Source organism: Acomys minous, assembly GCF_964271855.1.
Source record: "Acomys minous genome assembly, chromosome: 1".
NCBI lineage: Eukaryota > Metazoa > Chordata > Mammalia > Rodentia > Muridae > Acomys > Acomys minous.
Window position 1 is genome coordinate 21,335,710 of NC_140483.1, and position 25,465 is coordinate 21,361,174.

The 25,465-nt window shown below is 51.4% G+C and overlaps 1 protein-coding gene across 2 annotated transcripts in view; it reads left to right on the forward strand.

Moving 5' to 3' along the window:
* The first annotated feature begins 1,068 nt into the window (after positions 1-1,068).
* The window catches only part of ATP1A2 (ATPase Na+/K+ transporting subunit alpha 2), a 31,607-nt gene continuing 7,210 nt past the window's right edge, over positions 1,069-25,465 (forward strand). For both annotated transcript variants that reach the window (XM_084775739.1, XM_084775740.1), the window contains exons 1-22: positions 1,069-1,220; positions 6,091-6,195; positions 6,392-6,451; positions 8,318-8,521; positions 9,013-9,126; positions 9,415-9,549; positions 10,410-10,527; positions 12,365-12,633; positions 13,381-13,579; positions 13,705-13,814; positions 14,003-14,137; positions 15,325-15,514; positions 15,633-15,808; positions 19,788-19,924; positions 20,420-20,570; positions 20,654-20,822; positions 21,035-21,189; positions 21,551-21,674; positions 22,009-22,154; positions 22,350-22,480; positions 24,878-24,979; positions 25,129-25,220. In XM_084775739.1, coding sequence (XP_084631865.1) covers positions 1,209-1,220; positions 6,091-6,195; positions 6,392-6,451; positions 8,318-8,521; positions 9,013-9,126; positions 9,415-9,549; positions 10,410-10,527; positions 12,365-12,633; positions 13,381-13,579; positions 13,705-13,814; positions 14,003-14,137; positions 15,325-15,514; positions 15,633-15,808; positions 19,788-19,924; positions 20,420-20,570; positions 20,654-20,822; positions 21,035-21,189; positions 21,551-21,674; positions 22,009-22,154; positions 22,350-22,480; positions 24,878-24,979; positions 25,129-25,220 — 3,034 coding nt within the window. In that variant the 5' untranslated portion in view covers positions 1,069-1,208. The remainder of the gene's footprint in view (positions 1,221-6,090; positions 6,196-6,391; positions 6,452-8,317; positions 8,522-9,012; positions 9,127-9,414; positions 9,550-10,409; positions 10,528-12,364; positions 12,634-13,380; positions 13,580-13,704; positions 13,815-14,002; positions 14,138-15,324; positions 15,515-15,632; positions 15,809-19,787; positions 19,925-20,419; positions 20,571-20,653; positions 20,823-21,034; positions 21,190-21,550; positions 21,675-22,008; positions 22,155-22,349; positions 22,481-24,877; positions 24,980-25,128; positions 25,221-25,465) is intronic.

A 25,465-nucleotide genomic window follows, 5' to 3' on the forward strand; every position in this document is an offset into this window, starting at 1 on the left:
CGCTGTGCCTAGAGTAGGGCTGCACTCCCAGCTCCATCACGTCTTCTGCCCTTCACCTTCCCGACTGCTTCTAGGTAATGAGTGTCTTGATTGGCTGGGACGCTGGGCTGCAGGTGTGTTCAACTTTTAAATGTGACACAACATTGTCATTTGCAACAGTCACAGCATCCACGAGTCACACTGGACAACTATGCAATCACATTATCAAAAACAAAACAAAACAAAACCACACACACCGGGAGGTGTTGGTGCACTCCTTTAATCCCAGCAGAGGCAGGAGGATCTGGGTCTACAGATCGAGTTCCAGGACAGTCAGGGCTATACAGAGAAACTCTGTCTCAAAAAACAAAACAACAGCAACGACAACAAAGTCACTCTAAAGTTGTAAACTACTTCTATGTCTGAAGTAAGATTTGGATGTGTTGGGTCAAAGTCATAGCTATCGTGGGGTGAATGCAATCGGAGGGCAACAAGTTGGACATGTGCATCTCAGAGGTTACTTTTGGGAGGTTTTAGAAAGACTCCCCTCCATCTCCAGACTTTGGTCCCTTGCAAAGAGCTTCAAACTCAGAGCTTCAAACTCAGGAGTCACCTTCAGTTTTCTTTCTTAGTCACAATGTCCCTGCACCCTCCATATCAGACAGACCAGGCTGTTGCTTTTTACTGGGAAATCGGATGTGGACCCCGGGGAGATTCTAACTCTGTCTTATCCACTAAGATTGCGGAATTCTTAAAGCCTCAACTTTCTCACCTGGAAATATAGGCAGTTAGTCTGTAAGATGTCAGGCACCCCAGGACTTGGAGCTGATGGCTCTCTTAGGGGCCACATCTTCTTCCTCTTGCCACCCCCTCCCCACTCGATTCCCCTCACTTCTCTCTTGGTTGTAGTTGCCATGGGATGGGAAAGTGCTGAAGGAAGCTGGGGGGGGGGGGCACACCAAGGGACAAAACAGGACCATCAGCGGGGCCAGTTGCTGAAGGGGCGGGAGGGGAGGAGTCCTCAGGGATCCAGTTTCAACAAACGTTTCTTTCCCGAGAAGGGGAAGGCGGGGGTGAGGGGGAGAGGGACCTATTTAAAGCTACCCTGTTGCTCAGGCTGTCTCTGTCTGTCTGCCAGGGTCTCCAGCTGCCCCAGACAGGCGGTGTGGTCTTGGGATCCTCCTGGTGACCTTTCGAGCCTAGGTCCCCCTCAGCCACTCTGCCCCAAGATGGGTCGTGGGGTGAGTATCCCCCCCAAATCAGGGGCCACTCTCTGGAGGGTGAGGGAGATGACGATGACGGCAGACCGGACAGACGGAGTAGAAATGGGATGTGGAGGGAGGTTGCCAGACGCTGAGTGGGATGGTTTGAACTTGGAACTAGTCTCCCAGCTGCACATGAATGTGGATTCCACAGTGCTCAGGAGCCCAAGTACTGCCCTATTCTGCAGCCACCCTGCCCTCCTCCGCTCCCACAACTATCCCAGAAGCTATCCAAGTGCCCTTCGAGATCTCCCTGCACTCGATTCCCTCATCTCCCTTCTCTCTCCTAGTCTCCCAGCTGAAGGGACGTTTGGCACTGTTAGTTCTGCCCCCCTGTGCCCCCTCCCCCCGTGCGCCGCCACCACCACCTTGTTACCCACTGAAAATATCTATTCCTCTGAGATCCTTGCCTGAGAGCACAGAGGCAAGCCTGGGGTTAGAAAGGAGGGGTGGAACACCCCACTCCCAGAGCCACTAAGCGGTTTGTTACACCAGCTCCCAGAGCTAGGCATGCCAGACGGGAGCGAGAGCAGGGATGTATCCCTAAGCCCTCACCCCAGCACCCCTCCGGATGTCCCCAGCACACTGTCCTCGGCTCTGGGCCATAGGCTCTGGGGGCCTTTCCAAAAGTTGGTGAGAACTGCCCCTGCCCATGGTGCTCTGACGCAATGGATTTGCCAGGGAAAAGATTAACAGCCATGTCTGGGCGAGCAAGGACAAGGCTTCCAATTCTTGGAAATGGAATTCCCATATGAAGAAAAGTGACCCGGTCTCTTTATATTCTGTGCTTGGCAGCTATCCTTTGACAGGCCATTGCAAAATGTGAGGAAGACCGTGCCATGGGGTGCTGTGGGCCAATTTTGGGGCCCAAGAAGGAGTCAGGCAAGGACATGTTATTGCACTAAGCTGAACAGCTGGAAAAACTCTGAGCCTGGACACCACGGTTCCAGAGCTAGGGTGGGAACTAGAAAAAAAGAGTCCGGAGAGTGTGTGCATGCATGCCCTCTCGTGTGTGTGTGTGTGTGTGTGTGTGTGTGTGTGTGTGTGTGTGTGTGTATACAAGTGCACATGTGTCTACAACCTCACAATAGTGTGCTGGTAGTGGGGCAGGCATTCAGGGGTGACCCTACATTGTGTCTCAGCAGGTGATTTTGCAAACCAGGGTGCAGGGCACAGATTGGGGGGTGGTGAGAGCTATGAGCCCACCCTAGATGGGCAATGGATTTCCCTGAGAAAGAGGTCATAGTCATAGAAAGACATACTGTCTGGGGACTTTCAGCAGTATGTCAGCATCTCTTGTTCCCCATAAAAAGTACAGGTGCACCTGAGGTGCAGAACCTCTGAGAGGCCAGGGCCAATCAAGTCAGGCAAGCCCTACCTCCATCTAAGTGGAAAGAGGCCATGCCCCCAAACCCAACCCGCTTGACTGTAGAGCAAGGTAGACCCAGCTCACAAGATTCTTTCTACTCAAAAAGCACTTTGACGTTGATTTCCCCATTTGGACCGTCTCCCCTAGCACTCTTGCTGGGCCCATAACCTGTAGCACCCCTAACCTAGAGGCTGTGAGTGACATTGCTGGTCTGGTCTGTTTGGCATAAAAAGCTGGCTTAAGTCTGGCCGCTGGAGGCTGGGCACTCAGAGCCCTACCTGCCAGGAAAGCTTTGCAGAAAACAGTCCCACCCCCCCCCCACGCTCTACTCGGTGGTCTGCTTCCCCTCCACTCCAGCCCATCACCACGCTGCTGTGAAGGGCAGCGTGGGAGTTGGGGAAAGGAATTGCACTGGTGGGAGGGAGCCAAGCCTCCTCCAGAGGCTGAGGTGGGGGGCGGGTGGGGGCAGTGCTGGCTGATTTCCAACTACCCCCACTCTGTCCCAGCCTCTGGCTTTCTCAACAAGAACTCTCTGTTCTCCTTCAGCATTCAAGAACCAAAGAGAGGGACTTGTGCTAGGGGTGGGGAGGGAAGGGCAGAGGGGGAGAGGGGGTCCCCGCTTCCTCTTTCTTTCTTCCCTGGGCAGCTACTGGCCCCAAATCTCCGCAGGCTTCTGGCTGTGGAGCCTGAGATTTGTGCCAGGACAGGAGGAGGGGGGAAGGGCAGTGTGCCCCAAGCTTTGAACTTAAGGGAGAACAGAATGGGAGCTGGGAAAAGAAGGCACCACACGGAGCTCAGCCACCATGCAACATCCCAGCACGCAAGAGCCAGCAAAATTTCCAGAGACATCTATTTGTTTGTTTGAGATAGTATCACACTGTGTAGCCCAGGCTAGACCCAAACTTCCAATCCTCCTGCCTGAATCGTGAGGACACTGATGTGTGCACCACCACTCCCAGCTCCGGAAGCTAATATTTGCTTCTCATTTTCATGTACTTCATTTTATATCCCTGGGCTCTGTTGTTCGGCCTCTAGCCCAAACCTCTCCTCCGTGGTTACCCAGGCTCCTATGTCTTCCTTGAAGATCACTTTCTTGCAGTCAACTCCTTTGTGGTTTCCCAAACCTCTGCGCATCCCTGCCTCACCAAGGATGTTAGTAACGACAAAGCATTTCAAGTCATCTAATTAGAGGAAGCCTGTTACATCACCTGGGGAAGGGAGAGGTAGAAGTCTTTCTGTGTCCTTGTCACCTCCTTTGGATGGCTACTTTAGTCTTCCCCCAAGATGCTTGGCCAGACTGGATTCGTAGATATTTGAAACAGAGGTGGAAGTCTGACGTGTCGGTCACTTTCGCTAAAGGAGCATGTCTAAGCAGCACAGCCTCTGGGAGCACATCTCCTTCCAACTCATGGTACCCCGAAACAAGTGTCCACCTTGTGTTGCGTGTCCCATGCCCACACTTGCTCCTGACTTCACTAGACAGAACTCTGTACTCAAGGCGCTTAAGTTTATGATTTTTTTTTTTTTATGATCACAGCATCTGTCATGTTCTCCAGATCTCGCTAACTCTGATGAGTGAACATACGTCATCCTGGAGCGCTGAGGAGCTAGAGCACCACAGCCACATGCTAGCCAAATGGCAGACCCACACTGATATACAGGATATACATTTGCCGGAACCCACAGCATATACCCTGCTAGAGTGTCCGCTGTGGCCTCTGGGAGATAGTGACGAAACAACGTACTGCTCTAATAATGTGGGATGCTGACAGGGAGGGAGGGTGTCTATGTGGAGGTAGAGAACTACCTCTGTTTTCCACTCTCCTTCGCAGCCAGCCCATTAGAAACAAAGACACCCTTCAAAGGCATTATCTTGAAAAACGAAATAAACAAACCAAAACCCGCACGGGCTATGGTTTCTACCAGGTATTTATTCTTTATGGAGAACGCATAACCATAGCATAGAAAAACCTACTCCTAAAAAGCTCAGTGAAGCCTCTAGGATCCATAGGAGAGCCAGAGGGACCAGGCAGAAATTTAGCTACCCGCTCTGTCCTGAGGGAGGCGGAGAGATGTTGGGGGAGCCTGTTGGAAGGACCCTGCTGTTTGAGGTTGTAGCCCTCCTAGACTGGATAGCCACCCTGAGCTCAGTGTTCCATGGACGACTCCCTCTTCCCAGCAGGGCCTCCTACTCTCTGCCTGACTCCATCTGGAGAGTGTCTTTAGACATAGATGCCTGTAACCACATTTGATAGATGGTTTGTGACACAGCTCCCCGCTAGCTCTCCCCTCCCTGTGCCTGTAGGATAATTAGGTACAGCGTCCCCGTCCATATGATAGGAGAATGCTTCCAAATGCAAACCGAGCATCCTTAAAGTACCCGGCTTCAACCACTTACGTACACCTATCCTGGAAGGCCCCTACTCACTCCCCCAAGGAATATATATAGCCTTTGTTCTCCTTGAAGTGGTTCCCAGACTGGTCATTCTCCATCATCCTAATCTTCCAAGCTCTGCGCCTTGCTTTCTGCTCCTCCTGTCTTTGTAGGCTGGTGGCCAATAGCCCCCTCCCCAAGAAAGAGGAGAAACACACAGAGGGCAAGATTTTGCATACTGTCCATAACCCCATAGGCCTTTTCCTAGCCCCCACTTAGCTCACTGCTAAGGCGGTCTCCATTTGAATGAAGACTTCCCCATCCTCCCCACCAGGAAGCTCCTATGAGACTCTGAAAACCTAAAGTGGCTCTGAAAGACTCTGAGGAGAAGGGTGGGGGTGGGGGGTGAGGGGGTGAGGGGGTGGGGACCTCATAAGATCACTATTACAAACACCCAGCTGACCTGCACAGACGGCCCAAGACTGACCCTGACTTACATGGCTTTAATTCCCTGTTAACTTTCACATACATTTCTTGACAAAGGGAACTCAGTTATGCTTTGGGGTTTCAAGTTCTGTGAGTTGCCCTTGTCTATTCTCAGGCAAGCCTGCCCCAGCAGGCGCTGAGGGCTCCGAGCATACCCTAGGCTCCCACTGGATAGACATACTTGAACCCGTTGCTTCTAGCTTCTCTCGGTCCATCATCCCTACCCATTCCACTGCCACCAGCAACCCCTCTTCTCCTCTTGGCTTCCAAGGACTACACAGCACCCCTCTCTGAACAAGGCAAAGACATTCCTGTAGGACACCCTGCCCATCAACACAATCCCTGCCCACTTCCAGAATTCTTTCAAATCACACAGGATGGTGTTTTTCCAATGTGTGTGTGTATTTTCTCTTTCATTTAGCAAAATCCCAGATCACCCGGTAAACAGATAAAGCTCAAATGTTGGGTCCTGTCAGCTCTGCCAGTGAGAGTCTGAGCCCTTCCATTCTCTTCTGCCACCACCCTGCTTCCAGTGAGGGGACATCCTTGACCTTGACGGCTGGTGAGAACGGGTTCCAGCCAGTCTCTCTGATGACCTGGGTCGTCCCTTCCTTTTGCAGGCAGGGCGTGAGTACTCGCCTGCCGCCACCACCGCGGAGAATGGGGGTGGCAAGAAGAAACAGAAGGAGAAGGAGCTCGATGAGCTGAAGAAGGAGGTTGCCATGGTAAGGACCACAGTGCTTTCACCAGGGCCAGGAGGAGCAGCTCTGCTCTGGCAGTCACACACCGACAGCCACGGGCATCCAAAGAAGCTTTGTACGCAGGCCCATGTCCCCCCCTACCCCATCCCCCAACTTAACCCTGTGCCCCAAAGTGTGCTCAGTCTCCTTTTCCAAAATGCCTCCATTTCCTCTTGTCCAGGATGACCACAAGCTGTCCTTGGATGAGCTGGGCCGAAAATATCAAGTGGATCTGTCCAAGGTGAGTGGAGCCGTGAGTTGGGAGAGCCTCCAAACTGAAACACAGTGCTCTTTGCAAGTGAGAGAAGCAGGTCAGAGGTGAGAGACTTACCTAAGCCTGAAATAGACTTTGGACCCCTGACTCCCCCCTCCTTCCCTGTGTAACTGGAAGCTAGAATTCCTTAGAACCCTAGGCCCAGATCCGGGGCAAGGCTCTGTGCTCCGCTTCAACAACTGCTCTCAGAGATGATGGCTGTGGACCAGCAAGGTGACTCATCCCGTTATTATAGTGCTTGCTGGCTCCTGCTACATCAGTGGCTCCGTAGTAAGATGCGGTGTGGACATTTCTTTAATCCTCAGGCATTGTCAGGTGTTGTCGGCCTGTTTTTTAAAGCAAGGAATGTCAGGAAGGGAGGGTTATTTGCTGGATTTGTAGCCAGGCCCATGTTCCTTCCTTAATCCTGTGCTCCGAAATGTGCCCAACCTTCTTTCTCCATTTCCCCTTCCCCAGGGTGACCATGAGCTGTCCTCGGATGAGGTGGATTATACAAACAAAGACAAGCCACAGTCAAACCGCCATGCTTGTCATTTAGAATTATTTTAAAGTGTTCCTCAGAGCTTGGGGCACTAGCACATACCTGTGATCGCAGCTGTTTCGGAGATCGAGGCAGGGAGATTGTAAGTTCAAGGCCAGGGCAGACAATTTAGAGTCCTTGTCACAAAATCAAATCAAATAGAGCTGCATAGCTTGTGTGATGCCTTCAATTCAATCCTTAGTTAAAAAAAAAATCTTCCAAATGCTGTGGTGGTCAATCTAGTTCTAGTACTTAGGAGGCTAAAGCAGAAAGAACATTTGAGTCCAAGAGTTCAAAACCATTCTAGATAAAATATTGAGATGCTGGCTCAAACAAATGAAAACACTGTTAAAGCCACAAGTTCAAGGCCAGCTTGGGCTATATAGCAACGTCCAAGCTAGAACAATACCCTGTCTTAAGGGAAAAAAAGAAAGATTAAAAAAATTAATGTGTCAATACCCCTGGCCCACCCCTTTATGTCACTTCCTAAACTGTTACGCTCCCAGTCTTTAACCTTACTTTGTTTTCAATGACGGGTTTCCCACTCTCTGGCATCAAAGTGTATTTATTACTGTGCAGGTTTTTTTCTTTAAACTGTCAGTGGGAACTTTGTTGATCGGGCTCGTCTCTAGATCCTTCCAGCGCCACGCATGTAGTGGGAGCTCAACATTCATGTATAAAGTAGGTGAACGGATGACATGAAGATCAGTAACAAGCGGGTCCTGCTCCAAGTCAGTGCAAAAAATTCAAAACAAAACAAAACAAAACAAACCATAAAGACAGAATTCCAGTGCAGTGTAGCAAGCACCAGTCTAGAATCAAGCGTGGGGGACTCCCTGGATCCAGAAAGAGGCCTGTGGTCTAGCCTGGGGCCTTAAGAATAGAGATCCTGGCTAGGCTTTCTTTGGAAAGAGCTAGGTGATTGCTTAAATCACATGACACGAAGAAGGGTCAAAGCGGTGGGGCATTCCGGGGAGCCCTGGAGAAAGGAAGCATCTGCAGGAAGAGAGGAGGGTGGTCAGGCAAACAATCTTTCCCGTGTGCTTATGCATGCTGGCCCAACAAAAACAGGGTTCAACCCAAGAATAACCAGAAGCAGAGCCACAGCCAGACGGTCCTTTCTAGCCTTCAAGGTCCAAGTCCCATTATAGATACCAGTTTCTCTGTGTGGTCCCTCCTGGTGTTCCCACACCTCCCAACCGAAGGAGATCTTCCTCCCTCCAGCTGGACATTTGTCTCTGAGATGCCGAGAGGTGTGATGAGGGTCGGGTGTGTCTCACACACCCAACTCCTACATCTTTTCTCATCCCTAGGGCCTCACCAACCAGCGAGCACAGGACATTCTGGCTAGGGATGGACCCAATGCCCTCACTCCACCACCCACAACCCCTGAGTGGGTCAAGTTCTGCCGTCAGCTTTTCGGGGGCTTCTCCATCCTGCTGTGGATCGGGGCACTCCTCTGCTTCTTGGCCTATGGTATCCTGGCTGCCATGGAGGATGAACCATCCAATGATAATGTGAGCCACGCACATGATACCCTGGTCCAACTCATGGCTCTGCCCTCCAACTCTCAACCCCCCAATGAGGTGATGGGGGAGGGTTCGGGGAACACCATCACAGTCCGGAGACCTCAGACTAAAGAGAGATGAGGCTGCTGTACATAACCGTGAAGCACCCTCCAACACATGCAGTCAGCAATGAGTGATACAGTCCTTCCTTAGTTCTTCCACCAAAAATGGGCTGGTCTGTATCCCTGGGTCTTCACTCCTAGAAAATCCTGAGCCATGGGAACTCCTTTCTTTTCCCCTTCCACGCCAGGAGTGTGGGTTAGAAGGCTGGAGGGGGGGGTAGAGAGTTGGAGAGAAAGATGTCTTACTACCATTCTCACACCTGGGCTCAGAGGAAGACTAGGGGTCCCACACAAGATGCCTCTGGGTGCTCATCCCAAGTGGTACCCACCCCTCAAGGCGGGAAGTGGCACGCCCTTCAGACTCTCTCTCCTTCCCAGTTATATCTAGGTATTGTGCTGGCAGCTGTTGTCATTGTCACCGGCTGCTTCTCCTACTACCAGGAAGCCAAAAGCTCCAAGATCATGGACTCCTTCAAGAACATGGTGCCTCAGGTAGATGGCCGGGACTGGCTCCATCCAGCTTGGGGCATACGGTTTCCGAGACGGTCCACCTCCTTCTGCCTTGTGGTCTGAGGTGGAAGAAAGATGGGCAGAAAACTCACTCCCGGCTCTCCACGCCAGAGCCCAGCTGTGTTGCTGAAGGTGTTGGGGGGTGGGGGGTGGGGGTGGGGGATGGGGGGATAGGGGGGCGGTTCTTCTCCTCCTTTGGAGGGAGAGCAACAGACTGGAGAGCAAAGGTAGAAGCAAACATTTCATGAGGGGCTCTCGGCCTTTCCACAGCAAGCGCTGGTCATCCGGGAGGGGGAGAAGATGCAGATCAATGCGGAAGAGGTGGTGGTAGGAGACCTGGTAGAAGTGAAGGGTGGAGACCGTGTCCCTGCTGACCTCCGGATCATCTCTTCTCATGGTTGCAAGGTGAGGCGGTCACCCGGAGCAAGTGGTTGAGTCTGTACAGAGTCAAGAGAGGGCCTCTTGAAAGTTTAAAAGTCAAGAAACCCAATTGCAAGGCTTCTCCTGCACCTCCCCGTAAAACCTCCTTCCTGTATATGATGGCAACAGGCTACCTCTGGGTATCTGTGGGTTAGGAATACGCTATGCCCTGGGATTTCTTTGATCGAGCCACTTTATAGCCGTTGTATACTGGATGCCATTTACGCCATAAATGCCTTACATACACTGTCTAATTTCACTCTGAAAGATTCCAGGCCAGCCTGGGCTACAGAGAGCCCTGCATAATAAATAAATTTTTAACGAAAGAGAGGTGAAGAAACTGGGTGTGGCAGGTCACGTCTGTAATCTTAGCCCTCCGAAAGTAGAAGGTGGAAGTAAGAGGATGAGGAGTTCAAGGTCACCCCAGCCTGGCTACCTAGAGAGGGTGCCTGGAAAAAAAAATGATGTAATTATAAAGGCTGCTATCTGTTGTAGCTTGATGTATCCTAGGAGGTAGCATTGCCATACACTGCCTTGGTGGTACCTCTGGGCTTGTGCGATACAATGATCCTGCTAAGCTTCCCCACTTGACAGATGAACACACAGAGGCCTTGTGGGTGATGTAAATAACCCAAAGACACATAAAAGTCAGGAAGAGTCGGTCATCCAACCCAAAGCCAGAGCAAGCTGAGTAAGGCCATAAATATGTGATGAGGGCAAGTATAATTTTGTCCTTCTTGTCATGAAGATTGAGGGTAGCTGGATCTGGCTCAGGAGACAGCTGTGTGCGCACAGGGCTGCTTGCCGGCGCTGCCGGTTTAACGGCTACACCCCTTCCTCCTCAGGTGGATAACTCGTCCCTAACAGGGGAGTCGGAGCCCCAGACCCGTTCCCCTGAGTTCACCCATGAGAACCCCCTGGAGACCCGCAATATCTGTTTCTTCTCTACCAACTGCGTGGAAGGTGAGAAGCAAGCATCTTAAGAAAGCTTGTCAGCCTAGCCACAGGCAGGGAAAGGTCTGACTTCTGAAGCTGGACTTACACAGCAAAAGCTCTGCATATAAAGGGCACTGGGGGAACAGGGCCCTGAATGTTGCAGAAATAATCATCTCCAGAGAGCAGGCCACTGGCCAAGGGCAGACGGACTTTGTTGAAAGTCACCTCTCTACCGGAAGCTCTCTGTCTGTCCATCCCCAGACAGAAAGCCTTCCATAGAACTTTCAGACGATGAGTCAAGATGCCACCCTTAGGAGTGTGGGCAGCAAGTGAGGTCTTCTAGGCCTGTGGTTCTGGACCGGCCACTTCTTTTCTCAGCTCTTGATTAGAAATTGGAGACTCGATCTGGGTCAAGAAAAGTTTCACGTGAAAATTCACGTTCTCCTTCCAGCTGTATTACCCATGCAGGCCGTGCTGGGAAGGAACCCCTCAAAGTGTGCCGTCTGCCCTGGCTCTTCCTCCTCAGAACTGGGTTCTAGGGATGAACGCCGGTGGCAGATGGGCGCTCTAGGAGCTGTCACCACCTGAGGACAGGGCCTAAGCACAATCTGCAACATGTACCCTCTCTGGTCAAGCCAGTGAGCTCTCAGGAGGACTCCGGGAATAAATCCAGGGGCCAGAGATGGTAGGAGAGAGAGATTTACCTAGACCACAGACCTCTCACCTGGCGGTAAAGAATACTTTCCTGCGTCCCGACACACACCTCCTCCCCTGATACGCCTTCTCCTCCATAGCTTGGTTCCTTGGGCTTGATTCCCACCTTCAGCAAATTGGAATTAAATACAAATCAACTATACATTACATGTCCTAAATTTTTAATGCACTGAGATTCTGATTTATCATTCGTTTCCCATAACTGAATGTATTTGAAAGGTCAGATAAGGTGTCCTTACTGCTTAGGCAGCAGCTAGCTCTGGAGAGCTGACAGGAAATGAGTGGAAGTCACATTTGTTGCCTGCCTCCTTTGTGACAAAGGACAAAGTGCTTCGCACACTTCTCCCCGTCTGACGCCCGACACCCAGGCAGGAGTTCAAACACGCATTCGAACCCAGATTTGTCTGACTTCCACATGCATGCTCTTGCCACAGTACCGCGCTTCCTTTCCCAAAGACCCCTGTAACGTCACATAGTTTAGGTAAATCACAAGATTACCACACTTCTGTTATAGAGACGCGTACCTCACGTGGGAAGATCTTGTTTTTTTTTTTTAATTAAAAAATCTTTCATAAGTGTGTGTGTGTGTGTGTGTGTGTGTGTGTAAGTGAGAACACTCATGCCACAGTGCACATGTGGAGAAGTTGCACAATTTGATTCTCTCCTTCTAGGCTGTAGGGATCCGAGGTTCTAGGGTTCTAACGATCCAACTTAGGTCATCAGGATTGGCAGGTAATGCTCTTACACACTGAACCACCTTACTGACCCAAGAAAATCTTAAGACTAAATCAAGAAGCAACAACATCAACAACAACAACAACAAATCAATAAGTACTTTACTTCTGTGTATGCTTTTGAAAAATATCTAGTATCCTAAGATCGATTTACTGAAGTGTTGTGGGCAATTTTCTATTTCATTTATTGACTCTCTTCAATTTGAGCTTTAGTACTACTTGCAAGATGTCTTCTGGGGCCCAAATCTAAAGAAAATAATTTGTCATTGCATTAGATCTAAGGTTAGTGATCTATGCAGGGAGGTAAGCCCAGTTTGCTAAACGTAGCCTCCAGGGTCCGAGGCTTTGGCTTATTTACTTGGTGATGGTTTTGTTGGAGCCAGGGCACTGATTCCCTGTCCTTTCCTCTTTTGCAGGCACTGCCAGGGGCATTGTGATTGCCACAGGTGACAGGACAGTGATGGGCCGCATAGCCACTCTTGCCTCTGGCCTCGAGGTGGGACAGACACCCATAGCCATGGAGATTGAGCACTTCATCCAGCTCATCACAGGGGTGGCGGTGTTCCTGGGGGTCTCCTTCTTCGTGCTGTCCCTCATCCTGGGCTACAGCTGGCTGGAAGCGGTCATCTTCCTTATCGGCATCATCGTAGCCAACGTGCCTGAAGGGCTTCTGGCCACTGTCACTGTGAGTGGATCGGGCTGCATTGCCACCACAGCCACTGTCCTTGCTTCCCCCAGTTTGGTACACACGCGGCTGCTTATTGCTTTTCAGCAGCAATGTTCTTTCCTTCAAGTCCCTGCAGTCACATAGCAGATGCTGTACGCAGAAAACTGTTTAATGCGTGCCTTGGGGTTTTAAGGTTGAAAATTTTTGCGTTGGGCTGTATCTGAGCATCCAATTTCTCTTTTGGGGTTTGTCGTGGTCATGTTCCCACCATCTGTGTGCTTGTCTCCTGGTGCAGTCTGGGATTTGTCCTGTCTCGCTCGCTCTAAAGGCTCTTTCAAAGGTCATCAGTGACTAACTAGCAAACCCACTGGCATTTCTCAGCTCCCATCCTTAACTCCGCTGCTGAAACAGATCCGTCTGTCCTCCCTCTTGTACTCTGTCCTTCATCAGCCACTGTGATGTGTCGCCACCCTGCTTCTCCTGTCCCTTGTCCTCACAGCTACCCAATAGCTGTCAAGCCACAACCTTTTTGTTGTCCTCAAAGAAACCCATTTTCTTCTGCCGTTTCTGTTGTCCCTTCTGTATGGGTGGCTCACACGTCTTTTGGGCCTGACCTGGAGTCACAGAGATCTTCAACTTTTCTTCTGGGCATTTACCAAAAAGACACCTAGGAACCCATCCGTGTGCCTAAAGTTGAACCATCTCTGTTTCCTGCTAGGTCCCTTGGACACCTTAGCCCTTTGTCTTCTCCTCTCTGTCCACCAGGTGTGCCTGACGCTGACCGCCAAGCGCATGGCTCGGAAGAACTGCCTGGTGAAGAACCTGGAGGCGGTGGAGACGCTGGGCTCCACATCCACCATCTGCTCGGACAAGACGGGCACGCTCACCCAGAACCGCATGACCGTGGCTCACATGTGGTTTGACAACCAGATCCACGAGGCCGACACCACGGAAGATCAATCTGGTGATTGGGTGCTCCAGAAAGGGTGATGGGAAGTGATTGTCCTGAGGGGCCCTCATAGAAGAGGGGGACCAGGGTGTGAAAACGCGCTAGCGGGGAGCCAAGCTTTCTCTCTCATCTCTTCCCAGGGGCCACTTTTGACAAACGGTCCCCCACATGGACAGCCCTGTCTCGGATTGCTGGCCTCTGCAACCGTGCTGTCTTCAAGGCTGGGCAGGAGAATATCTCTGTGTCTAAGGTAGGGGGACAGCCAGTGAGTGCACACTGGTGTCTTAGGGGGATGTTTCCAAATGCCCTCGCAGATGCCCAGCTTTCCCGCTTGCATCCTGTAGCTGCCCTGGTGACCTGCACTGACACCCTGTCTCCTCTGTCCTCTTCTCCCTTCCCTCCCCGACTGTGACACTGGACTCTACTTTCTCCTGGCAGAGGGACACGGCTGGTGATGCCTCTGAGTCTGCGCTGCTCAAGTGCATTGAGTTGTCCTGTGGCTCTGTGAGGAAGATGAGGGACAGGAACCCTAAGGTGGCAGAGATTCCCTTCAACTCTACCAACAAATATCAGGTCTGGTTGGGCTACTGGGACAGAGAGGGAGGGTGGGGGCATGGACACAAAAGTGGGGAGGGTGGGTGAAAGGAGACGCCTCAACAGAAAGAAGGAATGGGAGCATCTGAGGAACATGTGTTCTCCCACTCAATCCTCAATCCCAGGGCAACTGGCTTGGCTACATGTCTGCTTGCCACCATGCTCTAACTGGCAAACCTTACCACATGCAACCTGTCACCCTCTCTTCTCTTCGTCCAATAGACGTCCCCCAAGCACTGCCATCCAGATAACAAAAGCGAACTTCCATAATTCTCTTACAGTATCCCTCAGCCTCTAGGCACCTGTTAATGCCAAGACTAGCCGGGGTCATTGAGGAACAGGGGATGCTAATGAAAGCTATCCAACCCCCAGCACAATGCCTGTCCTAACTGATCTTACTGACCATTTGCTGAATGAATTGGAAGCGACTCTCAGATTTTAAGGCTTGGGACACTCTCCACACAATCTTTGTTTTGCTTTTTGTTTTGTTTTTGTTTTCAAGACAGGGTTTCTCTGACCTTGGGTGTCCTGGGTGCACTTTGTAGACCATGTTGGCCTTGAACTCGCAGTGATCTGCCTGCCTCTGCCTCCCAAGTGCCGGGATTAAAGGTGTGCACCTCCACGCCCAGCTTGTTGACAATCTTTGATGGATTAGAATTATGTTACATTTTTTAAGATTTTTTTTGTTTTAGTTTTTTAAAGATTTATTTATTATTTATAAGGTATTCTGTGTACATGTGTGCTTGCATGCCAGAAGAGGGCACCACATCTCATTATAGATGGTTATGAGCTACCATGTGGTTGCTGGAAATTGAACTCAGGACCTTTGGAAGAACAGCCAGTTCTCTTAAACTCTGAGCCATCTCTCCAGCCCCAAGATTTTATTTATTATGTATACAGTCCTCTGCCTGCATGTACACCCGCAGGCCAGAAGAGGGCAACAGTTCACATTCTAGATGGGTGTGAGTCACCATGTGGGTGCTAGGAATTGAACTTAGGACCTCTGGAGGAGCAGTCAGCACTCTTAACCTCAGCCATCTCTCCAGCCCTAGAGTTATATTATTAAGGAAGGTTTCCTCCTCAGCAGCTGCTATTGGACCCTGTGCTAAGCAAAAGAGCCACCAAGATTGTATGGCTCCTTCTGTAACTGCCTTTCCCCTCACCAGCTGTCCATCCATGAGAGAGAAGACAGCCCCCAGAGCCATGTGTTAGTGATGAAAGGAGCCCCAGAGCGCATCCTGGACCGATGCTCCACCATCCTGGTACAGGGCAAGGAGATCCCTCTCGACAAGGAGATGCAGGACGCCTTTCAAAATGCCTACATGGAGCTGGGAGGACTCGGGGAACGCGTGCTGGGTGAGCAGGCCTAGGGATGCGGTTCCTGAGCCTTGGCAGTGTCTCTAGCATGAGGGTCCCTAGAGACAACTAGACAGCCACCCTGCTGCTCTGACTCCTCCCTCCTGCTCCTCCCCAGGCTTCTGTCAGCTGAACCTGCCTTCTGGAAAGTTTCCTCGGGGCTTCAAGTTTGACACGGATGAGCTGAACTTTCCCACAGAGAAGCTTTGCTTTGTGGGGCTCATGTCTATGATTGATCCACCCCGTGCAGCTGTGCCAGATGCTGTGGGCAAGTGCCGCAGTGCAGGCATCAAGGTACTGGCCTCCTTCCCACCCGAGACCCCTGACTTTGCATGCCTGGTGCTAGAGGTCGACTCCAGCGGCTGCTGTCCTGAGGAGACACAGGCTCCTGGCAGCGTCCTTCCCGCTGACACGGAGAAGTTGTCCCCCTGCAGGAGAGGTGCATGCCTGACCAGAGCCCTCACCTCTTCCTTTTGCTCTTGCCTGTCATCGAGCCCAGCTCAAGGCCCTAGCTGTGTGCACCCTTCCTTTCTCATTCCAAGCACCGGTAGGCACGCCTAGTATGGGTACATGGCTAGGTGGTTGCTCCACTGCTGCCCAGCCCATCCATTTGGAATGAGAGTAGTAAGCTCTTGTCTATCCCAACGGGCTCACCCCCTGGATTCATCTCTCTCACTCATGACTCCCCTCCTGCCAACTGCAGCCACTTCTCACTGACTGTGTTTGCTTGGTTTGTTCTTCATCCAGCAAATATATATTGCTTATCAACTGTGCATCAGGTACCTGGTCCCTGACATCCTTTTTCTGGTTACCAATTCCTGTTCCATCACTTGCTGCTGCTGCTCCCTCCTCCCCCTCCTCCCCCTCCTCCTCCTCCTCTTCATCTTCTTCCTTCTCCTCCTCCTCCTTCTGAACAATGCAACTCAGCCTGGCTCTGAGGATACAAAGATGAATCTGGGCCACATCTCAAGATCTCTCGCGGGGGAGGGGGCAGATGCTTCTAAGCACATCATATAACGGTCATAAGAGTTGGGATCATTGAGTACCTGTTAGTCAATGCCCTAATAATAGGCTATTTTAATGTTTTACATGCATCAGACACTAAGCAGTAAGCAAGGCTGCCTTCTGAGTAAGTGCCCCATATCTTCTCAGTTACAGAGAAGGAAACTGAGGCACAACATAGCAAGGCCAAGACCACATAACTAGTAAGATATGAAGTCAGAATTTGAAACAAGGCAGTCTATTTCTTAGCCATCACACCAGAAGACTTGGCGCTGTGCATGTGTGTGAGTTTTGAGTGCTATAAGCACTCAGTATGGAAAATAGGCGTTATGACCCACCCACCCCCCAACACTGAAAAACAAACGCATAGAAACTCAGAGTAGGTAAATAGTTTCCCCAAAATAGAACTGTTGGTAAGAGGTGAGCTGGAAGACGAAGCGCAGCTGGCTTGCCTAGGAGCCATGCTCCTTCTGCCCAGTCAGGTGCCTCTCAGCATGATGAGAAATAGCAGAGAGGCTGGGCAAGGACTCTGTGGAAAATCAACTGGGAGCTGTTAATTCTGCTCAGAGAACTAGACAGGGTTTAGCAGAGGGGATGATATTTGACCTGGGCCTTGAAGGCTAAAGAGGATTCAGTAGCCTCTAAAGGAAGGGGAGTCAGAGCAAGAACAGGACGTGCCCGGCTAGGCCCACACTATCGGGAGGTGTGCGGGTCAGCAGGGGAGAGATGATGGGGAGCCCTGGGAATTAGGACTGAAACACTGGGTCAAGGCCAGTTGGAAGGATTCCTCTTACATGCCAGACCCGAGCCTTCTCCCGTGTGCCACAGAAGGCCACAGATATCACAGATACAGCTTTAAGGCCACCTACTGGAGAATGGGCTGGATTTTGTGAAAGAGCTGAAGTCAGGGAAACAGGGAGACAGATTAAAAGGTGCAGGATAATCCAAGCAAGGGCTGAGGGTCTGAGCAAGACAGTGATAAAGGCAGTGAAGACACATAGTTGCTTTTGAGAGGCATTTTGAGAACCTGATGAGCAAGGCGGGTATGGGGTGCAAAGATACGGCAGAGGACAGCACAGAGTGAATAGAGAAAACAGCATCAAAGGGGAGAGGAGCTGGAGGGCTTCAGCTAGGACCTTAAGCCTGCAGCATTTGTAAGAACAGAGAGACAGACAGACAGACAGAGCGGGGGGGGGGGGGGGGCAGGAGACAGAGACAGAAAGAGACAAAGAGAGACGGGGTGGGGGAGAGAGAAGGAGAGACAGACAGAAAGACAGACAGACAGACAGAGGTGGGCACGGGAGACAGAGACAGAGAGACAAAGAGACACAGAGAGAGACAGACAGGGGGGAAAGAGAGAGAGAGAGAGAATATGAATATTTAGGAACAGTTGCAATATAGTTTAGAGTCTAAGAAAGAAGGTCAGGACTGGAGGTTTAAATCTCATTAGCACAGGAGTACAAACTAAATGTTTATTAGAATATTTTATTATATTGCCCAGGAAGCAAACAGGAGTCAAGGAAAGGGTAAAGCATGAAACCCTTGGCTCACCAACATTTCTGAGGAAGCGGAGGAGAAACCAGTGCAGGGGTGGGGGTGGGCGGTGGGGAGTGGGGGGGTGAGTTGGGGGAAGTGCAGGGGACATGGGGTGATAAGACGCAGCTATCATTTATTTAGTGTCTACATAAGGCCAGACTGGAACGATGTGGGGCACGGGCACACCCCTGCATTGTGCTGAAGCAGAAAGTTGACTCATCTCAAGTCCAGCGGCTGGTGAAGGTCAATGTTTAAACTTAGGTTCCTGTCTAAAGCCAGCACTTGCTGGGCTCCATTCTGCCACCCCGAGGAAGCTTGAAAGAACATGCAATGGGGTAGGAGTACCACTGGGGCGGAGATAAAGGAGCTGCAGAAACCAAGAGTGAAGGCTTTCGATAAGTTAGAGAGTTAAGTACCAGAGGTTTGAAGAGACGCTTGCTTTTCAATAGGAGGGTTCTTTGCAGGTTGTCTCAGGTTAGTAATATGGGGTGGGAGAAAAGGCAGTGGGGCCTGACGAGGTGTGTCTTGCTTCAGATCTGTGGGACTTCTTCCCACAAGCCCACATACGCAGATCTGTCCTCATCTCGCTGATCACTTTAGGCTGATAATAGCCTCTTCCCAGGCCTACACCTTCTCATCCCACTCCATCTAGTCTGCAACAGTCAAGACCGTTAATTATCCCGGCTAAGGCAAGAATCGCCTTCCTCCCGTACTGTGTGTGGCTGTTGAAAAGCAGATGAGCATGCCTGTACCTGGACACCGTCTCCATCTTAGCCCTACTCTATGCAACCGCAGGGCAGTGGTCACCTGACACGCTTGGGAAACCAAACGTTTGTTCTGGGTTCCTGTGCCCCTCACAAGACTTTGGTCTTCTTAACTGTATTCAAAGGGAGCTAAAGGCTGGTAAAGTGGCTCAGCAGTTAAGAGCACTCTGCTGGCTGCGCTTTCAGAGGACCCACATGGCGACTCACAACCGTTCTGGCCTCCAAGGGCACCAGGCACATATATGGTACAAGGACAAACAGACAGACAAAGTACCCATACACATGAAATAACAGGAGAAAGAGAAGGAGGAGAAAGGGCTGGGGGGGGGGGAAGCTGTTAACAGAAGTATCTGGCCCAGCTCTGACTGCTTCATTTCCCACATATCCAGACTCCTAAAGAAATCTCCCAGACAGCCCAGGCACGGTAATGTGTGCACATGATCCCAGCACTTAAGAGGCACAGACAAGAGGGCCCTGTGAGTCTGAGGCCACCTCAGGCTGCAGACCTCAAGATCTTATCCCAGAGAGGATCGGGGAGAGCGAGACACAGAGCAAGGGAATGAGCAAGTGAGAGAGAGAGAGAGAGAGAGAGAGAGAGAGAGAGAGAGAGAGAGAGAATCAGAAAGATGAAGGTGGGGGAGAACACAGATCCCTCTGCCAAGGGAAGGGATCCTCATTAACCTGTCATTTGGCCGTGGATGTTTTTGGCTGTTTAAACATCCTTCCTCTGATCCGTGCACCCACCAGCACCCACCATAATTTGCTACTTTCTCTTGCCCTTACTCCCAAACACACACACACACACACACACACACACACACACACACACACACGCCTCCACTATTCTGGCTAGGATTCACCAATCACCAACCTCAGACATCTAGTAGTCTAACTTTACATAATTTGGGGAAAGGAATAGGTGGAGGGGAAAACAACAATGATTTCTTTTTCTGTGTTCTCCTTCCTCTCAGGTGATCATGGTGACAGGGGATCACCCTATCACAGCCAAGGCCATTGCCAAAGGCGTGGGCATCATTTCAGAGGGTAATGAGACGGTGGAGGACATAGCAGCCCGGCTCAACATTCCCGTGAGTCAAGTCAATCCCAGGTGAGGCCTTTACAAAGACCCTGCTCCTGGTCAGCACATCCTCTCCCACAGAGGCCCCGAGTGTCCCTTGGGGACATCTGGACAGCATCTCTGGGACCCTTAGACTAAGGTATTTTCTTTAACAGCTCAGTGGCCAGTTCCTCAGACAAGCTTGTGTCCAGGCTGTGCCACTGCCGAGCTGTGTCACCTTGGAAACATCTTGCAGTCCTGAGCTTCCATTTTCTCAGTTATGACATTGAGATGCTGTCCACACAGCAGGGTTGCTATAGGGATGGGATATGCCTGGCAAACAGCACTTAGGCTTGGGTGACACAGCAGGGGTAGAATGTACTGTTGCCTCTGAAATAACAGAACTCAGCATCACAGAAGGGAGCACAGAAGCCATGGTGGAGTCCCACCTGGCAGAGGACCGAAAGCACACAGGGGGCAGGGAGGCGTAGCAGGACTGGCGTCGAGTACAGATAATCAGCTTCCTCTGCCCCTGCCACCCTCCAGAGAAGCCAAGGCATGCGTGGTGCACGGCTCGGACCTGAAGGACATGACGTCAGAGCAGCTGGATGAGATCCTCAGGGACCACACCGAGATTGTGTTTGCCCGGACCTCCCCTCAGCAGAAGCTCATCATTGTGGAGGGGTGTCAGAGGCAGGTGAGCGAGACAGCAAGAGGCAGAGGCAGGGCCAGACAGGCAAGGACTCTGTTCTCGAGCACCATTGGCGTCTTCTCCCCCAGGGAGCCATCGTGGCGGTGACTGGTGACGGGGTGAATGACTCCCCCGCGCTGAAGAAGGCTGACATCGGCATCGCCATGGGCATCTCTGGCTCTGATGTCTCTAAGCAGGCAGCCGACATGATCCTTCTCGACGACAACTTTGCCTCCATCGTGACAGGCGTGGAGGAGGGTGAGGAGGCTGTGTGGGCTGTGTGACACACCCAGGATGGCTGAAGCCAGACCTTCTGGTTTCTCTGACTCTCTCTCTAAGATTCCACACTTTCCTTTAGCTTTAAACTTTCCTCATAGAGAAATGAGCAGCCAGTTGGCCGGCCGCAGCTCAGGGGCTAGGGTGGGGAGGGTCCCCCTAATCTCCCTGATGCCCTCAGGACCTCTCCACAGGCCGCCTGATCTTCGACAACTTGAAGAAGTCCATTGCGTACACCCTGACCAGCAACATCCCTGAGATCACGCCTTTCCTGCTGTTCATCATTGCCAACATCCCCCTCCCCCTGGGCACCGTGACCATCCTCTGCATCGACCTGGGCACAGATATGGTGAGGCCAGAGGGCGGAGTCAAGTTAGGCCTGGCAGTCACACGGAACAGGGGTGGGGCGAGCTGCAGATAAAGGAGCTGCTCCGGGGCATCTGACCAGAGACCCTGACCAGTAGGCTGCACATAAGCACAGGCCTGGAGGAAAATAGGAGCTTTCTCCCCGCCATACTGTGGTACTGGGGATGGGAGCCAAGCCTCACTCATGCTAGGCAAGCACGTTACCCCCTCAGCTATGTCCCTGGTGATAACAGGATCTTAGGTGCTGATGTGCTGTGTTCTGTTGTCTCATCACCAAGCAGTTGCTGCTCTGGTTTCCCAGATCTCCTCAGACTCCTTCTCCTCCCCATGCCCTGTGTACGCAGGTTCCCGCGATCTCATTAGCATACGAAGCAGCCGAGAGCGACATCATGAAGCGGCAGCCACGAAACTCCCAGACAGACAAGCTGGTGAACGAGAGGCTTATCAGCATGGCTTATGGACAGATTGGTGCGCTGAGCCAGGGGCTTGAAGGGTATTCCCCGAAAGGCTGCTACTAGTGCCCAAAAGACAGGAGTAAGGGAGGCAGAGGCAGGAGGATCTTCGTGAGTTCGAGGCCAGCCTGGTCTACAGAGAGAGCTCCAGGACAGCCAAGGCTCTGTTACACAGAGAAACCCTGTCTCAAAAGAACAAAACAAAACAACAAAAAGAGAGGAGTGTAATTTCAGAAAAGAGTCCAGCTCCCTGAGAGCTAGAGAGTTCCATCTCTGTCCCCCAAGGGGTGGTCCTTTCCTGCCTCTTTCTCTACTCAGGTCCTACCTTTTGCTTACAACCCACTTTCAAGGCATGATCCAGGCTCTGGGCGGCTTCTTCACCTACTTTGTGATACTGGCAGAGAACGGTTTTCTGCCATCACGGCTCCTGGGAATCCGCCTTGACTGGGACGATCGGACTACCAACGACCTGGAGGACAGCTATGGACAAGAGTGGGTGAGTGGGGCCCTGTAAGCGTGACACAAAGGACAAGGGGAGGGACTGAAGCCCTGGTGCCAATGGGCCAGGGGCAGCCTAGGGGCAGGCCGTGTGTTAAACGCCAAGTTAAACAACTGCGTAAGGCACGGCATTTGTGGGTAAGGTCATCCCTTTCCCTCACACCTCACCTCTTCCTGTCTGCCTTCTCCCCAGACCTATGAGCAGCGGAAGGTGGTGGAGTTCACGTGCCACACGGCTTTCTTTGCCAGCATCGTGGTTGTGCAGTGGGCTGACCTCATCATCTGCAAGACCCGTCGCAACTCAGTCTTCCAGCAGGGCATGAAGTGAGCACCTGTCACTAGCAGTGCCCACCACCCAGGCAGCGTCCTCCACACAAGCTCACCCACCTGTACAGGCCAGGATCCCAACACCAGATAGCCTCAACCCCCCCCCCCCAGGCTGCTGTGGAAGTATCTGGCTGTCATAACTTACCTACATACCTATAGCCAGGTTTTGAAACAGACCGGAAATGAGGACAGAACAGCAAGACCCTTTCTATGGAGTTCTAGCATTGCTCCTAACGTAACTTTGCTGCGGCGTTCTACCTTCACAGGCATCTTCCTGGTTCTCACCCTTCCTCCTTCTACCCTCTTCCGTTCCGTATGTGAATGGCACCTGGCCACATCAGTTGCCCAGTTCTAAATCCAGGGTCAGGGCTCCTGTCCTACACACCAGCACTTGACAGGTAGCCACTTGTATCGCACTTATCCTGTGGCGCTGCATCTGCCCAGGGGCATGTTCAGGCCTTCCTGCAGTGGGGCACCACATGCCTCACTCTAATCCCACAAGAGATCCTCCAGGTGGGGACCACTGTACACTGTGGTTGCAGGAAGTCTCCCAAGGTTAAGTGATAAGGTCATTCAGCTGGTCAGGGTCCTCGGGGCCGGTCTCGCCACCCCACATTGTAGTAGCAACCTGTCATACATCTGTCACCACATCCATTTGTGCTTTTAACATAGATTGAGGCTGAGAATTGAAGGGGCCAGGCTCCCCCTTTTTTTCCTACCATAAACAAAGGCCAATATTGCCCAAATGAATTTTGCCCCAGGGAATCTAAGAAATTAGGCACAGTCCTGTACCAGCTACTTAGAAGGATGCCACAGGAAGGCAGAGATGGAACCAGACTGATTAAGCCAGCCCTCTGAGAGGCAGATAAGAAACAGCATGACCCTGGCTAAGCACAGGAGGGGGAGCATTGACACCCACAAGCCACCTGGCCAGAGGCAGCCTCAGGGTACCAGGGCCTCACCTTCTGTCTTTGCACAGTTAAAAGTCTTCAGAGATACCCTCAGCAGCATTCCCAAAAGTCATATGAAATCAGGCACTTGCTTGGAAGATCTGCCAGGTTTTCTAGTGGGTCGTTCTTAGGCAAACCCCAAGAAGACAGTGATAGCATGTTACTCCAGTTCTGCCTAGATCCCATGAATATTTAAAATAAAATTTAATATATTCATCACTTATTAACAAGTGTAAGCCGGGCGTGGTGGCGCACGCCTTTAATCCCAGCACTTGGGAGGCAGAGGCAGGCGGATCACTGAGTTCGAGGCCAGCCTGGTCTACAAAGCGAGTCTAGGACAGCCAAGGCTACACAGAGAAACCCTGTCTCGAAAAAAAAAAACAAAAAACAAGTGTAACGTGGGAGACAAAAATCAATCAAACTGTGGATTGGTCAGAAGAGGAGCCATGAGATACTCCTATGTCCTCTTCAGACATCATCTCATGCTTTATGTAACCAAAGAAAACCTGGGTTTTTCCCCTTCTTATTATAGAGAGGGAAGCAGCATGGGGCCCCAAGAAATTAAGCCTTTCTTTAATCACCCAGAGTCAGGAAGTGGATAAGCTCGTCATAGACATGAGGAGTCTGACTCTAGGAACTGCCCTCAGAACTTTGGTTTGTCCTGCTTTCAAATTCTGACGCAGAAAATATGTCAACCACTTCCTGTGTGGTGACACAGGAGTAATCACTAGCTGGGATACATATCTTGCAAACATCCTTTTCATTCAGTGTCTGTGATGAGCAGCCACCTGGGTCCATAGGAGATGCTGAGAGGTAGAAGGCACCCATGGGCTCTGCCCAGAGGAGACTTTTAAGACATCCTGCTGGGAAGATGATGTTTTCCCAGCCTATGGACCTGGGACAATAACAATATTATGTGTTGCCCCTGTTGATGAATGACTCCATCTCTGACACAGAGTTACATAAGAAATAACTATTTGAGCTGGAGGGTTGGGGTGGGCGGTGGCACATGCCTGTAATCCCAGCACTCTGCGAGGCAGAGGCAGGCAGATGTCTGTGAGTTCGAGGCCAGCCTGGTTTACAAAGTGAGTCCAGCCATCACTACACACACACACACACACACACACACACACACACACACACACACACACACACACATACACACACACACAGAGAGAGAGAGAGAGACAGACAGACAGACAGACAGACACACACACACACACACACACAGACACACAGACACACAGACACACACAGACAGACGAAGGAAATTATTTTCCTTTTGGTTACATTAAGCATAAGGAGGTTTGCCGAGGATCTGGATGAGGATCCCTTCCCTCCCGTTTCTATCTGCCTTCCCTTCCACCTCCAGGGGTGCCCCAGGAGCTCTCCCTCCGGACACCCTCACACAATGCTCCCTGCCTTCTTCCCTTTGTCTTTCTAGGAACAAGATCCTGATTTTTGGGCTCCTAGAAGAGACGGCTTTGGCTGCCTTTCTGTCTTACTGCCCGGGTATGGGGGTGGCGCTCCGCATGTACCCACTCAAGTGAGTGTCTCTTCAGGTGGCTGAGGGAGTGGTGGCAACACAGGAATCCTGGTCCCCTTTTGGACTCAGATTCTGTTTCACTTTAATTCCACCTTTGTGGTGCTGTGCCAGCCTCTGAGGCGCCTGACACTTCCCTCTGTTGCTTCCAGGGTCACTTGGTGGTTCTGTGCCTTTCCCTACAGTCTCCTCATCTTCATCTATGATGAAGTCCGAAAACTCATCCTACGGCGGTATCCTGGAGGTAAGTACTTCCGCTCCGCAGACAGCTCTGGCCAAAGGGCCCAGGAGCCCTGCGCATGCGCACCCTGTCCTTTTTCCCTTCAGCTTCTCTATCCCATCTGGCCTAACAAGGTTCTTCAAAGCCTCCACTTTCCACTGGAACAGTGGTTCTCAGCAGTGACCCTTTAATATAGTTCCTCGTGTTGTGGTGACCCCCAACCACCAAATTATTTTTGTTGACACATCATAAGTGTAATTTTGCTGCTG